The sequence below is a fragment of the Trichosurus vulpecula genome, chromosome 1 (assembly GCF_011100635.1).
Source record: "Trichosurus vulpecula isolate mTriVul1 chromosome 1, mTriVul1.pri, whole genome shotgun sequence".
NCBI lineage: Eukaryota > Metazoa > Chordata > Mammalia > Diprotodontia > Phalangeridae > Trichosurus > Trichosurus vulpecula.
Window position 1 is genome coordinate 246,812,230 of NC_050573.1, and position 16,619 is coordinate 246,828,848.

General features: G+C 40.1%; 1 protein-coding gene across 2 annotated transcripts in view; it reads left to right on the forward strand.

Moving 5' to 3' along the window:
• Positions 1-371: 371 nt before the first annotated feature.
• The window catches only part of TAF4B (TATA-box binding protein associated factor 4b), a 200,810-nt gene continuing 184,562 nt past the window's right edge, over positions 372-16,619 (forward strand). For both annotated transcript variants that reach the window (XM_036768688.1, XM_036768680.1), the window contains exon 1: positions 372-768. In XM_036768688.1, the coding sequence (XP_036624583.1) occupies positions 372-768 (397 nt within the window). The remainder of the gene's footprint in view (positions 769-16,619) is intronic.

The following is a 16,619-nucleotide window of genomic DNA, read 5'->3' on the forward strand; positions in this document are numbered from 1 at the left end:
GGAGAGCCGGGGAGCGAGTGCCGCAGCATGAGCTGGTGCCGCGGGGCGGGCTCGGGGGCTTGCTGAGGCGCCGGTCCGGCCGGCCGCCGGCGGGGAGCAGTCCCACGTGGGAGCGGCGGCAGCATGGGCTTCCTGCCGGCGTGTCCGCCGCGGCGCTGAGCGGCCCCCGGGCTACCCTCCTGCGACTGGGGCTGCTCCGTCACGCCGGCCCCTGACTTCTCTGCAGCGGACCCGGGGACTCTGGCTCGCTATGCTGTGGAGCTCGCTCAGTTCTGGAGCCGGGAACTGTTCGCGAAGCCTCTGCCCTCCTCTCCCCCATGAGCAGCAGCCCCGCGGCTGCCGCAGCAGCTGCAGCTGCCTCGGTCGTGGGGATGCCCACCGGCCTCTCTGAACAAGGTGCTTCCGCCGCTTCTTCTCCGGCTTGTCTCAGCGTCCCCGGGACGGTGACCATGGCCCCCGCTCTTTTGACCAACGGGAGTGTCCAGAGTCACCTCCCTCCGGCCGCCAGCAGCGCGCTCCCGGCACCGCTGAGGAACACCCAGATGCCCCTGAACACGAAGGCCCCCATAAGTCTTAGCCTGGTAACCGCAGCGTCCCAGCCGCTGGTGAAGACGGCCCCCTTGGGGCCCCTGGTGACCAAACTGGCCACTGTCAATACCGTTCCCAAGACCAACAGTGGTCCTAGGCTGCCCGCACCCCAAGTTGTGGCCGCGAAAGCCCCCAACACAACTACGATCCAATTGCCTGCCAATTTCCAGCTCTCGCCTGGTAAGTTCTCAACTTTTTTTTAATAACCCTCCCTCCCCTCCCCCCCCAGCCATAATTACCTTGGTCGCATCTGTGATGACCTAGGAAAGGTTATAGATGGTGCCCCTCCTTCCTCCACTCTACCCTCGTGCTCACTCTTCCTTTTACATATTTAAAGTGTGTGTCAGAAGCCTACCTGGGTCCACTCCTAAAGGACCTGACTCACAGTCTGAGTTTGCAGTCATCTTATTGGAAACAGGACCAGAGCCTACTGGATAACTTGGGTTGCATTACAAATTTGAAAGAGCATTTCTTCTTCTTTATTTTTGAGTCATTGCTGTATTTTTTTTTCTTGCCACGGTTCTGGAAGAAGATATTTTCACCCAAGTGACTCAGTAGAAGCTGGAGCAGTTTTGGCAGCAAGGCCTTAGTGATTCCTGGTAGATGAATGCAGTACATGATTCTCTATATGAGCCTTTTAAAGTTCCTTTGGAGAAGCGATCAGGCCCTTTCACTAGGGTGCCTCAGGAAAGGGTGTTCCAAAGGTTCTTATTTGTAATGGGTGAAAGAGAAGTGCGAATTTTCCAAAGTGTTGTTTCAGGTTGTTTTACAGTTCTTGTCATTTATGGTGCTGCTTTTTGCATGTAGGCTATGCTTTGTTAATTTAGGATAGCAATGTTTCTATCACACAAAGCATAAATGACCTAGTTGATAAATAGAACCAAAGGTCTAGAATTATAAAAGTAGTTTGAAAATACTCCAGTTGTGTTTAAGGTATGCCCTTTCTCTTTTATTCATCATACGCATGGTGCTTTCATAATCAATTTTTACCTGCATTTGAAAATGCCACTTTGTGTTTGTGTAAAATCATCTTACCTTTCAGAGGATTTCAAGACTGGGTGTAGGCATGACCTTATAACCGCTGCTGGCTATTTACTGGTTGGGAAAAACTGGAGGTGGAATTCTGAATAAGGGGGTTCACATGGCTTGATTCACTGCCTGCTTTAGCCTTTGCCTTATGTTTGCAAAGCTTTAGGGTTTATGAGCTTTCCATACATTATCTAGTCTGATTCTCCCTACCACTCTTAGGAAGATAATACTGATATTCCTATTTTGCAGATGCAGTAACCTGGGCTCCACGATTAAGCGGCTTGCCCCGAGGTAGAACCTTAAACTGTTTGGTAGCATGTGAGTTCCTCGAGGTCAGGAATAGTCTAGTTTTTGTCTTTGTAGCCCCAGCACTAGAGACTTTGTAGCTAGTGGATTGAGGAGCCAGAAAGACCTGGGTTCAGGTTCTACCTCTGACTTGTATTTTGTGACCTTCTGAAAACAAATTGGCTTAACCTCTCATTGTTCTCTTGAGAATTCTGTTAAGACTTCAAATTGTAGAGAAGTTCTGTACTGGATCAGTATTGGAAGTTTCTGATATTGATGAAATTCCTATCCATCTCTATCTCCCCAGCACCTTACATATAGTAGGTGCTTAAAGTTTGATGAATTTTGTTAATAAGAATATGCCTATAACAAATATTTAATATTGGCTGAGTAAATTCTACTTTTTTTTCCCTTTGGACAAAATAATTTTTGTAGAACTTAAATGAACCATATCTGTTCTCATTTGGAGAAACTTTTACTTGTCAGCTTGGTAAAATGATAATTGGAGTAATAGGAGTTCTGTGTAACAATGATGATAAAGGAAGATGAGCAGTTGATTCAAATTAATGCAGTGTCCCTTGTTAAACATGATTGGCATTGTACATTGGTTCTGATATCCATGGGAAGATACTCCTTCCCGTTTAAAAAGAAAAGAATCATGACTATATTAGATTTATTTTTATGGTTGTCCATCTACCCTGTTCTTTTTTCCTAAACTTTAATTTCATTTAACAAATATTTAGTTCTGCTGTGTGCCAGGTTCTGTGCTAGTACTGGGGATACCAAGGCAAAAAACAAAGCAGTTCTTGCACTCAAGTAGCTTATGTTTCAAAGGGAGGCTGTTTGTTAGATGTGCACAGGTAATTTGAGCCCAGCACTAATGCTGCGGGGATCAAGAAGGGCTTTACATAGGAATTGGCACTTGAGCTGAATGAGCCATGAAGGAAGCAGAGGATTCTAAGAGGAGTTGAGGAAGTACATTCTGGGTCTGGGGGTTAGTTAGCTTATGCCAAAGGTGGACTGGAATGCAATGGAGAGAGAATTTTTTTAAAATTTATTTTTAATTTTTAGTTTACAACACTCACTTCTGCAAGTTTTGAGTTCCAAATTTTCTTCCCCCACCATCTCCTCCCCCTTCCCCTCCAAGACAGTGAGAGAATTTAATAATAATATTTATAGGTAGCGTTTCTATAGTGCTTTTAAGGTTTGCAAAAAAAAATGCTTTACATACATAGTTTCACTTGATTATGACAAACAACCCAGTGAAGTAGGTGCTTTTATCTCTGTTTTTACTAAGGAGAAAACTGAGGCTCAGAGATGTTAAATGACTTTCCTAGGGTCACATACCTGGTGAAATGTCTGACTGAGGGCTTGATGTCTTCCTGACTCTTAAGACATTGATCTCTCCATTAAACCATCTAGATGCCTAATAACGTGAAATTTAATTAGGATAAGGTTGAAAATTCTTACACATCAACTTCAAGTATAAGATGGGGGGAGAGGGAGGGAACAGGTCCTCAAAAGATCAGGGGATTCCAGTGGCCCAACAGACTCAGTATAAATGAGTCAGCAGTGTAATATGGCACTCCGAAAAAAGCTAATGTGATATTTGGCTTTATAAGAGGTAATGTCCAGGACTAGGGAAGTCCTCATGAGACCTTATCTGGAGTATTGTGTTCAGTTCTAGCCATCTTATTTTAGGAAAGACATTGATAAAACTGGAAAGTATCCAGAATCAGTCATACAGTCTACAAACATTTATTAAAAGCTCCTGTGTACAATGTGTTAGGTACTGTGATATCCATTGAGGATGCAAAGAAAGGAAAAAGACAGCTCCTGTTCTTATGGAGGTGACTAAGATATTTTGGACCTGGAGATTATGCCCTATGAGGCTTTATGGAAGGAACTGGGAGTGTTTAGCTTGGAGAAGAGAAGGCTTAAAGGGGACATGGTAGTGGTCTTCAGGTATTCGAAGGGTTTTCAGAGAGGAGGGATTTTGTCCTCCTTGGCCCCAGAAGGGAAAAGTAAGAACAATGAGTGGAAGTTATAAAGAGGCACTTTTAGATCTGAGATAAGGAAAAACTTCCTCATAATTAGAGCTATCCAAAAAGTGGTATGAGCTGACTGTTATAGCTAGATTCTTGTTCAGAAGTGGGCTGAATCGCAAGGTCTGAGGGAGGGTTCCTTCTTAACCCTCAGTTTCTGTGCTTCTCTTATTTTGGGTGTGCTGAGTTTGATGAATAGTTTGACAGGGATGTAACATGTGTGAAGTGGAGTGAAATGAAATAAATCTGAAAAAAATAGTTTGTAGCCAGACAGTCAAGGACTTTAAATGACACATCTAGTAGTTTTTATTTTTATCTTACTGGCAGTAGGGTATCACTGAATATTTTTGAGCAGGGGAATGACATGGGCACGTTGCTGCTTGAGGAAGATTATATTGGCAGCTGTATGAAGGATGGATTGTAGAGGAGAGAGACTGGAAGCAAGGAATTCAGTTGGGAGGGCATTACATTAGTCTAGGTGATGAAATGGTTGGAATTGAACCAGGGAAGTGACTGTGTGTGGAGAGAACACAATGGATCCTAGAGATGTGGAGATAGAAGTCATAAGATTTGGCAACTGATGGATATGGGGGAGTGGAAGAAAGATGAGAATACAAGGATGACTGAAGTTGTGAACCTGAGTGATTAGAAATATGGTGCTACCATTAACACTAGAAGGACCGGAATTAAGTATCCCCTCAAGAACCAAGCAGTATCAGTGGACACAGTGCACTTCTAAAAAATCTATGGCAAAGGAGACAGCAAGATGAAAATTTTTATTTCAAAGTAAAGTTTTTTGCATCAGTTGATGCACCTGGTCTTTTTTTTTTTAATGTTAACTGCAGTAGGGAAATTTGCTGGAGGAGCTGGTTTAGGAGGGTGTATGATGAGTTCTATTTTGGACATTGTGAATTTTTTATTTTCTTGAGACAACCAGGTTGCAATGTCGAGAAGACATTTGATAATGTTTAGACTAGAGTTCATGAAAGTGGTTAGGTCTACATGTATGGATTTAGGATTCACGTATGTGAATGTGTTGATAAGATCAACAAGGGAGAGTGAGTGTAGACAGAAAAAAGAGGCCCAGGACAGAGCCCTGGGGGACACCCAGCCAAAGGGATGGGAGATGGTGATCCAGGAAAGGGGAATGAGAAAGTACAATCAGGTAGATAGAAGACCCAGAAGAGAATAGTGTCTTGGAAGAGGAGGGAGGACACTATCCAGGAGAGGAGGCTGGTTAAGGATCTCAGAATCTACAATTAGGTCAAGGAGGATAAGAACTTAGATTGATAAATGGAAGGAAGTAAAAGCCATTGGGTAATTTTTTTTTTTTTTTTTTTGCAATAGAAGGGAGAAGAAAATAAGGTAGACTTGAGAGAAGGTGTAGTAGGGTTAAGGAGCCTATATAGGGGGAGATTGAATATAAGAAGGAATTATTGGTTTGGCAGTCTCCTAGACAAGATTGGGGTAAGGGCTCAAGTAGAAGCGTTGGTCAGGAGGGAAGGGTCTCTTTGCCTTTTTCCTTAGACTGAGAAAAAGAGAAAGGAATAGAGAGTGGTGGAGGGTCTTGATTTTTTTTTTCCCCATGGGCAAGGAAGACCAATTCAAAATACTGTTTATTTTGCCAAAGGATACTGGATCATTGGAATCAACTTCTCTACTTTCTTTATCATTTTTATTTTGTTTTGTTTTTTTGGCAGGGCAATTGGGGTTAAGTGACTTGCGCAAGGTCACACAGCTAGTTCATGTGTCAGTATCTGAGACTGGATTTGAACTCAGGTCCTCCTGACTCCAGGGCAGGTGCTCTACTCACTACGCCAACTAGCTGCCCCGCTTTATCATTTTTATTGATCAGCACTTCAATTATTGCATAACTAAATTTACAGTAACAAAATATAAGGTTATACAGATATAAATCTCTCTAAATAATGGATGTGCTTCACTGAAAATCCCATAAATTGTTTTATTTAAAGAGGAGAAAAAAGTTGAACTTACACAATCCATTTTAAATATTTGCTAAGGAATAGAGGAACAGCTTTGTGTAATGGTGGTTTGGAGGCAATTGGAGTATTGGATTCATAAGGAGCACAGCCAATTTGACTGAAGTATAGAGTATTTGATGGGAATGAGCCTGAAAGAGTGACATTGAAAGCCCTTTACAATCAGGTTTCAGCTTGCACCAGATTGTATTTCATTTCCCAAAGCATTGGGAAGCCACTGAAGTTTCTTGAGCAGAGGAGTGATAACTTAGTTCTTAGTGCTTTAGAACCATAGCTTTCGCAGCTTTATGGAGGGTAAATTGGAGAGGGGAGATACTGTAACCAGGGGAACCAATTGGGACACTTTTGTAGTAGTCCAGGTGAGAGATGATGAGGCCTAAACTAGTTTGGCTATGTCATAAATAGAGGAAAGGGGGCTGATGTGAGATATTGAGGAGGTAGAGTTAATAAGATTTGACAACTGAGTAGATATGGAGAGCGATTAAGTTGAAGGTGACTCCTAGGGGTTGTGAACTTGGGTGACTAGAAAGGATGGTGGTGTCCTAAACAGAAAGAAATTAGGAGGAAGGGTGGGTTTTGAGGACAAGATAACTAATTCTGTTTTGGACAGTGCTGAGTTTGAGATGCCCATGGGGTATCTGGGTGGAGGTGTAGGCACTTAAAGATGCCTGGGATTAGAGCTCAAGTGAGAGATGAAGATCAGATATCTGTATCTATTTATCTATAGTATGTATCTCTTTCTGTATAGCTAGCTAGCTCTAGAGCTATATGTAGCTAGATCTATACATATAGATCCATAGATTTTTCTTACTTCTATCTCTATTCACTGTCTATAGCATCTAGCACTCTGCCTTGAGCATATTATGCTCTTAATACAAGATTAAGATGTAGTCCAAGAAATAAAACATCCATGTAGATGACTCCCAAATAGAGATAGGTAGATAGTACATACCTATAGATCTATGCAGATCTATAGCTTCCCCCTCTATAAACTTAGTTTAGTAAAGAAGATGAAAAATGTGGAAATAATTACAGAAATGAAATTAGAAAATTTGTATATAGAAGATGTTAAGTGTCAGGAGAGAATTTTTTGCCCATACATCATACCTCATTCATCTCCCACCATTTCAGACTAGACTGAACCCTTCCTTGTGACAAAGAAAAATAATAATAAAAATTAAAAAAACCACCTTATGCAGAGACAATCCATGTATACAATATCCTGTCCTTGTAGCTTCCTGCCTCTTGGTGAGCAAGGGAGGTATGTTTCATTATCCTTTATGTTACCTTCATTGGTTTTTGCTTAGATTCCTTTCAGTGATCTTTCATTTGACATTGTTATACTCCTGCTTCTGTTCATTTCACTGGCAGTAGAGGGGCAGTGATCATTTGTAACTAGGAGCTTTAGAGAAGTCCTTATAGAAGTGGTGGTATATCACAGAAGCTTTGAAAAAAGGGAGAATTTCAGTAGGTGGGGAGTGGGGAAAAGTGAGTACATGATAGGAATATAGGGGACACTGGGAGGTAAACCAAGTATGGTTCCTAGTTCAGTTCTAGTATAGTGCTCAGGAAGTGGAGTAAAATGGAATCAAACTGGAAAGAGTACATTGGAGCCAGAGAGTGGAGGGTCTTGAATAACTAGCTAAGGTATTTGTTGGTTATTTGGTAAGCAGACATGGATAGAGCTGTGCATTAGGAAGATTATTTCTGTTGCAATGGGATGAATGGAGTGGGGAGGAAAAGTTAGCTATTACAGTAGAAGTGTTGAACACTGGTGAGAGTGTTTGCTCTGGAATAAGGGGACCCCGAGTTCAAATCTCATCTCTGATGCTTACTTACTCCCTTGCCGTGGGCAAGTCACCTTCTTGAATCTGTTTCCTCATTGGTAAAGAGAAGGAGTTGAATTGGATGGCCTCTTAAGCTCTTTTCCAGTGCTAGAGCAATGACTTCAAGAAGAGCATGAAGGAGGGTGACACTGGGAATGGAGAGAATGGATGAGAAGAGAGATAAACAAGACTTATCAACTTATTGGATGTGAGGGAGTAAGGGAAGAATCAAGAGTAATAGTAAGGTTTTGAGCCTGTCTAGGAAGACAGTGATGCCAATAACAGAAATTAGAAGAGGTATCAATTTTGAGGAGAGGATGATGAGGTCATTTGGAAACATGTATGTATTTGACGTATTGATCAAATGGAGATGACCTGTAGGCACTTGGAACTATGGGACTTGAACTTGGAAGGAAAATCAGATTTGGAAAGAGTTTTGGTAATAATCTTTATAGGGGTGATAGTTAAAACTATATTAATAGATGAGTCAAGAGATTAACTATAGTGTGACTTTTAGGGGAAAGATGAGTTGTTTTGACACGTGGAATCTGAGGTACTTTAAGTTGTCCGTTGGATTGTCAATGTATCTTAGTTAATAATTAGTGAAGCTGTTATTGGAACATTAATGCATAGTTTTAAAAGGGAATCTTCCATTTTTTTTTAATGTCTTAATGCATTTCATTATTTGTTTGTATCAAAATAATTTTTCAATAATTTCTACCACCCAACAACAGAAGATAAGCCAAATTGATATACTGAAAATGACAATTTGTAACATTCCTAACCAGTAGTCTCCCACCTCTCTACTTGGTGGAAATATGTGCCAGTATGCTGCATGGAATCCATATTTATCATTGTATTTGGTCTGATCTCTGTTGCCCTCCAGTACTCTCTCTTCACTTACATTTAGTCTTCATTCCTATTCTCCTGGTTCTGCTTTCCTCACTTTGCAATAGTTACTTTGTACTGATTGAGAAGAGGAGATACATTTCATTATCTGTTCTGGGACAATTGGGTTTTTAGTTACTCAGAAATTAGTTTATTTTAGTGATCTTCATTTTCGAAATCCTGTATATTCTTAGAGTTTTGCTTATTGTTCATGCAAATATTTCTATGTTTTTGAAGTTTTCATTCATAATTTCCTAATGCACAAAAATATTCCATTACATAACATTTTTCAGCTGTTCCCTGATCCGTAGGTGATCACTTTGTTTCTAGTTCTTTGCCTCAACAAAAAGTGCTGTGGTTACTACTATATAGGGCCTTTAAATCTTCGATCTTTGGGATTTATGTATTGCTTGGTCAAAAGAGTATGAACATTTTAGTTACTTTCCTCTTGTAATTCCCAATTGTTTTCTAGAATGGTAACAGCAAATCAGTGTTCCTGTCTTCTAACAGTCCTTGAAGCATTGACTGTTTTAGTCTTTAATTGTGTTTTTAATTGGCTGGGTATGAAATATCTCAATTGTGTAAATTTGCATTTTTCTAGCGATGGCTGTTGATAGATTGCCTTTCTACTTTCAGAATTCTTCTCTTTATATCTGTGGGCCAAGTATTTATTGAGAAATGCCTCATGGTCTTGTCAAGTCTATATAAATACTGGAGATCAGAATTTTTTTTTTTAAACACAGCATTGTTGAATATAAAGATTCCCTGCAGATATAGATTCTACTCCTAATCTCATTGATTTTGTTCATGAAAAAGCCTTTTAATTTTAAATTAGCAAAGCTTTCTTTCCTTAATCAGAGTTGTGAAGTGTGCCTTCCTCCATTTAGTTGTTTTTTTGGGGAAAAAAATTAGGTCCTTTCCATACTCCCCTTTCTCCCCCAATCTTAAAAATCACACATAGGACTTGGTTTTAAAAACTAATAATAAAAATGATAATAGCTTGTAGTTTTAAAGGTTTGCCAAGTGCTTTATGTGTGTTATCACATTTGATCTTCCTAACCACTCTGAAATAGGTGGTTTTATTATATTCATTTTGCAGCTGGGGAAACAAGTTGAGTTTTAGTGATTTGCCCAGGGTCAAGCTAGTAAGTGCCTTGAGACAGGATTTGAACACAGATTTTCCTGACAAAATCCAGCACTGTATCTACTACATCACCCAGCTGTCTGAACTCATGATTTGTATGTGCTTTAGCTCATGGCAAGAAAGTCTTGAAATCATATTGAGTGTGAGGAGGGGGTGTCTGAACTTAAAAGCTATCCCTGGTACTTGTTTGAGGTATCTGGAACTGGCTGTGCTACTTCTGTTGAGCTTGCCTTTGGTGGCAAGCTGATCCTGGAACCCAGTATATAGCAATATCAGATTGATTGTACAGAGGTAGTTCATTGTAAGATAGGCAGTGGGCAGCAGTCCCCTTCCTTTGTTCTTTGAGCTCTTAGATGAAAAGAATTGTCTTATGTAAATCTAAAATTTTTTTTTTTTGCGTATCATAAGCCTATTAAACTCTAAAGTAGTAGCAGATACTACCATCATACAGAAGAAAACACTGAATTACACAAAGTTAATCACACTCAATAAACATTTATTAAGTGCCTACTATGTGCTTAGCACAAAAAGAAGCAAAATATGGGCCCTGCCTTAAAGGAGCTTACAATCTAACAACAGGAAACCACAAGCAAACAAACATATACAAAGCAAGCTATTTGTGGTATAAATAGGAAAAAATTAATACTTTGTTGCAGTCACAAAGGTCTGCTGAGAAGTTCTTTAAGTGTTTCTTATGCCTCTTAAAGTTCCTTGGAGTTGTCCTTATTAGATGGAAGGTTGGTTAGCAGTGTTTGTAAACTTGCAGGAGTGGAATCTCCATACCTTCAGTGGAATTTGGTCCTTTGGGGGAAAAAAGAACCTGTTGCTCCTGGAGTGGCCTGTGCTGGCTAGGCTGTGCTAGCTAGTTGCTGGGTCATCAGTTTGCCAGTAATTGGTAATTGGGTATTTAGGGGAGGAAAGAGTGTTTTATTTGAGGGTGTGCTTTTTGTTGCCATTGTTCCATGTTAATATTAAGTTTTCTGAATGTTCTTAATTTTTCTTGTTCATTGAGTCATTGGCAACTGGAAAGCAGTGATTATTTTATTCAGTTATAATAGTATTGATTATCTCACTTATATAATGATTGCAGTAGCTTTCACATACTGCCCTCATCAGACCTTCACTGTAGCACCTTTAGGTGTATCCTGTAAATATCCCCATTTTTGCAGATGAGAAAACCATGACTCAGACTAGGGTTACTTAACTAGTAGTAAATGGCAGGATTCGCGTTTTCTTTTTTCTAGTTCATTTCTCTCTGTAGCCATTACTTTTTAGTAGTACATTCTTCTGGGGTCATCATCTTCTCATTGATGATTCCCTCTCCAAGGCTACCATTTGGGGAGGGACTGAAGCCATGTTTTTCCTCATTCTTTCTTCTTCACTTCCACTTTGGCTCTAACTTCCCCTCCATTTTTCAGGTAACCCTATATGTATTGTCTTCCTCATTCATCTCCTTGCTCGTAGGAATTCTCTGGATTGATCGTGTTTGTAGCATAGTCCTTGGCAAGTAGCTAGTAGCTAATAAATGCTATGCATGACTGTCTGCAGGCCTATCTTTGTCCTTTTGTTTCCCTAAATGTTCTATTTCCTCTTGCATCAAAGCCCGTATGTTAATTTTTGACTTGACAGAGAAATGTATTTGAATTGTGGATTCCTACTAAGTTACTCTTTGGAGCTAATTTTGTGTAAAGTCTACCTGTGTGAAGCATAATTTTTCAAAGAATGAAGTTAATTCATATTAGTGGTGTATGGGTGCTCTTGGAATGTTTTTCCATAAGCTGTTATATCAATCTATCAACATTTATTAAGTGTCTGTAATATGTCAGGCACTGTGCTAAGCACCTCTGCTATAAAAAAGGACAAAATGGAGACCTTCCCCTCAGGCAAGTCACAGTCTAAGAGGGAAGCAAACAATATGTACAGACAAGCTATATACAAAATAAAAAGGAAAGGCACTAGAATTATGAGGGGTTGGGAAAGGCTTACTGTGAAAGTTGGGGTTTTAGTTGAGACTTAAAGGAAACCAGGGAAGCCAATTGGCAGAGAGGAGGAGGGGAGAGCATTCCAGGCATAGGGGGCAGGGCAGGCATAGAACATGCCTAGAGCTGAGAGATGGAATGTCTTTTGTGAAACAGCCAGGAGACCAGCGTCACTCACACTATGTGTTGGAGACTAAGGTATAAGAAGACTGGAAAGGTAGGAAGGGACTACGTTATGAAGGGCTTTGAATGTCAACCACAGGATTATAAAGTTGATCCTGTAGGCGATAGGAAGCCACTGGAGTTTGAGTCAGGGAGGGATGACATAGTTTGACCTGCCTTTTAAAAAAAAATTTAATTTTTTTAGGAAAATCACTTTAGTTGATGAATGGAGAATAGATAGGAGTGGTGAGAGACTTGAAGCAGGCCGACTCGCCAGCTGGCTACTTGCAGTAGTCCAGGCATGAGGCGATAAGGGCCTGCACTAGAATGGAGACTGGAAATGTTGCAGGGCCTTGGCAGTAGTTTGGATATGGAGAGTAACAGATAGTGAGGAATTGAGGATGGTTCCTAGGTTGTGAACCTGAGGGATTGGGAGGATAGTGTTGCCATCTGCAGTAATGGGGTAAATAGGAGAGGGGTGAAGGTGGGGGTTTGGGGGAAAGATAATTCCATTTTGGACATATTTTGTTTAAAATGTCTACAGGACATCCAGTTCTAGATGTCTAAAAGGCAATTGCAGATGTGAGCAGACAGTTTGGGGCTGGAAAGGTAGATTTGAGAGTCTTCAGCATGGAAATGATAATTAAATTCATGAAACCCGATAAGTTCACTAAGTAAAGTAGAATAGAGGGAGAAGAGAAGAGGGCCCAGGACAAAACCCTGAAAGACACTTAGGGTTAGAAAGTGTGATCTGGAGGAGGATCTAGCAAAGGAGACAGAGGAATGGTCAGATAGGTAGGAGAAGAACCAGCAGAAAGAGGTGTCCCTAAAACCCAGAGAGAAAAGAGACTTAACAAGGAGGAGAGAGTGATCAGTAATGTTGAAGGGTGCTTGAGAGGTCAGGTAGAATGAGGACTGAGAAAAGATCATTGGATTTGGCACCTAAGAGATGATTGGTAACTTTGGAGAGAGCAATTTCTATGAAATGATAAGATCCAAAGCTGGATTATAGAGGGGTCAAGAAGAGAGTGAGAGGAGAGAAAGTGGAGTCATGTATTGTAGATGGCTTTTGGAGGAGTTTATCCACAAAGCATAGAAGAGATACAGATTGGTGGGGATAGGAGGATCAAGTGAGGGTCTTTTGAGTTATAAGGGAGACATGGACCTGTTTGTAAGAAGTAGGAAAGTACAGACCAGTAGAAAGAGAGAGATTAAAAATAAGTGAGAGAGTGGGGATGACAGAAGGGGCAGTCTTTTGGAGGTGACAGGACCATCCAAGGAGGGACACATTTCTTATGTCTAAAGAAAAAGAAAGCTAGCCCTGGTTTTTCCGGATTCAATCAAGTCCCTTCAGACTTTTTTCTGGATTCAGTCAAGTGCTTTCAAAAGAAAACTGGCTTTCTGACCCATGGCAAATGACCTAAACTCTCAGTTACCCCAGGCAATGTTCTATGTCTTTTTGTAAGAAGCAATTTATCTTCTCTGGTTGAGTTTTCTTTTCTTTTTTTTTGGCAGGGCAATTTGGGTTAAGTGACTTGGCCAAGGTCACACAGCTAGTAAGTGTGTCAAGTGTCTGAGGCCATATTTGAACTCAGGTCCTCCTGACTCCAGGACCAGTGCTCTACTCACTGTACCACCTAGCTGCCCCGTTGGTAGAGTTTTCTTATTGGGCTTTCCATACTATAGTGAAAAAGCAGAACTAGACCAAAGGAAAAAAAGAAACCTAATAACCTGTGCTTACAGGTAACTCAATAGCTTAAATTTTGTGGCTATCCCCAGAATTTTTTTAAGTTGAATAAGATTTTCATATATTTTATGAAGGTAAAGTTGGTGCCACATCCTTTAAGAGGCTTTTCCCAAGTCTCCCTGTTTCCCACCCCCGTATTGGGTATTTATTTTGTAAGATTCCTGTTTATTTGTGAACATGTTGTATTCCCAAGAATAGGAGTTCTTAACCTTCTTTATGTGATGGACCCTTTTGTCAGTCTGGTGAAGCCTCTGGTCTCTTCAGACAAATGATTTGTTGCCTACATTCATAATTGAAGGAAATGCTAAATTTCAGTTAGAAGTTAATAAAAATAAAGTTATAACTTTTTTAATATTCAGATTCATGGACTCCTTGAAATCTATCCATGAACCCCAGGTTAAGAATGTATACTACTTGAGGGTAGGGATTTGTCCATCTTTTGAATTTGTTCCTTTAGTACCTCTCACTATGCCTTGCATGTGATACATTAAAAAAATCCTTGATTGATTAAAAACATTTATCATTTTAACCTTTATAAAAGAGGTTTGGAGTAGTGGTATTTCTGAGGGAAAACAGCTTGGAATGTTGGTAACATTAAAATAGGTTTCCAGCTCATTTGAATTGGTCATGCGTTCTTTCTGATGACTTGTTACACAGTTCCCAGAACAGTCCATAGCTCAGTAACATGATACCTATAGCTTTTATGGAATCAGAATTTAAGCTGGAAATCACCTTAGAGAGATCACCTAGTACAGTCAGGTGAAGCCTGTGGACCCATTCTCAGAATAATGTTTCTAAATGCATAAAATTAAATACATAGGATTATAAAGAAAACCAATTATGTTGAAATACAGTTATTAAAATATAAAAAATCCCAAACTTCACAGACCCCAAGTTAAGAACCCCTGACATAGTCCATTCCTCTCATTTTATAGACAAGCAAACTGATGCCCAGAGATGTGACTGGCTGAGGGTCATATGTGAGGAGTAAGTATCAGTAGGGATTAGAACTTTGAGCTTCTGACTGACTGCCTGGATCTCTGACCACTACCATAGGTTTTTTTTGAGTGAGATTGAACATTATATGAATCAACAACTCTAAATTCAGTAAATACTTTATTAAATATCTGCTATGCACAAAACACTGTTCACATGTTTCTTTTGTGATCTATTTAAACTACCAGTTTCAGTAATTTTTTTGCTGTTGTTTCTGACAGATAGGTGAATTCATAGGCATAGGGAAGTCTGATAGTTCTGCAGCTTATACTTCAATACCTGGGGTATCAAAAAGTTAAGTAACTTGTTCAGGGTCATGTGACTGCTAGTATTAGAATCAATCGGAACTTGAACCCAGATCTTCATGACTCCAGGGCTGACTCTCTAGCTGCTAGGCCAGGCTGCCCCTCTCAGTAACTGCTCTTTAAAGAGGCTTTAAATGTTGCTTTAAAACAAAACAAGTGAGACTTTTACATATAGATATGCCTGTATAAAATATATGTGTATATAACATGTGTGTATATACATATATGCACACACATGTAATGCACACAATATATGTATATATAAATGTAAAGTAAGTTTTTTGAGTGTGGTTAAATTTTAAAGAAAAATGATGAAATTAGACTGGTAATCTTCAGAGTAAATAAAGAAATTTTGAGAATTCAGTATAACCAGTCCTGTGTCCTCAAGGGGCTTTCTTTGTTCCTCTATATTTTCTTCACTTGCCAGTAGAAAATGTACAAGCAGCCCCGACAGTTACTTTTTAATGCCTTCTTGATAGTGCATCTCAATATGAAATTGTAACTGCATATTGCTTTCATCTGGTGAAGTGGTAGCAAAAGTTGACAGTGCTATCATCTCTTTATTTTCCATCTTTGAGTGAGCAGAGTTGAGGAAGCAAGGCTGATGGTTGGGCTGAGTTAGGAATGTGGAAGATAATCTTTGAAGAACTGTATGTAGACCAACCTGGCTGTTCTGTAAGGGAATAGATGGAATATATCCTCAGAGGAGTGGACAGAATGCTGGGTTTGGAAGTCGGGGTGGGGGTGGGGGGTGGCTCAGCTCTTTTTTTTTTTATCATTTTTATTTAATATTTTAGTTTTCAACATTGATTTCCACAAGATTTTGAGTTACAAATTTTCTCCCCATTTCTACCCTCCCCGCCCCCCACTCCAAGATGGCACATATTCTGATTGCTTTGTTCCCCAGTCAGCCCTCCCTTCTTTCACCCCACTCCCCCACCCATCATCTTTCCCCTTGCTTTCTTGTAGGGCAGGATAGATTTCTATGCCCCATTCCCTATATATCTTATTTCTCAGTTGTATGCAAAAACAACTTTTTTTTTTAAGCATCTTTTTTTTAAAACTTTGAGTTCCAAATTCTCTTCCCTTCCCACCCACCCTCCCTAGGAAGGCAAGTAATTCAACATAGATCATGCATGTATCGTTATGTAAAACACTTCCACAATGCTCATGTTGTGAAAGGCTAACTATATTTCCTTACATCCTATCCAGTCCCCGTTTATTCAATTTTCTCCCTTGACCTTGTCCCTTTTCAAAAGTGTTTGCTTTTCATTACCTCCTCCCCCATCTGCCCTCCCTTCTATCATCCCCCCCTTTTTTTATCCTCTTCCCCTTACTTTCCTGTGGGGTAAGATACCCAATTGAGTGTGTGTCATTCCCTCCTCAAGTTGAATCTGATGAGAGTAATATTCACTCATTCCCCCTTCCCTGCCCCCTCTTCCCTTCCAACAGAACTGCTTTTTCTTGCCACTTTTATGTGAGGTAATTTACCCCATTCTATCTCTTCCTTTCTCCTTCTCTCAATATATTTCTCTCTGACCCCTTAAATTTATTTCATTTTTTTAGATATCATCCCTTCATATTCAACTCACCCTGTGCCCTCTGTTTATATTCCCTTCAGCTCC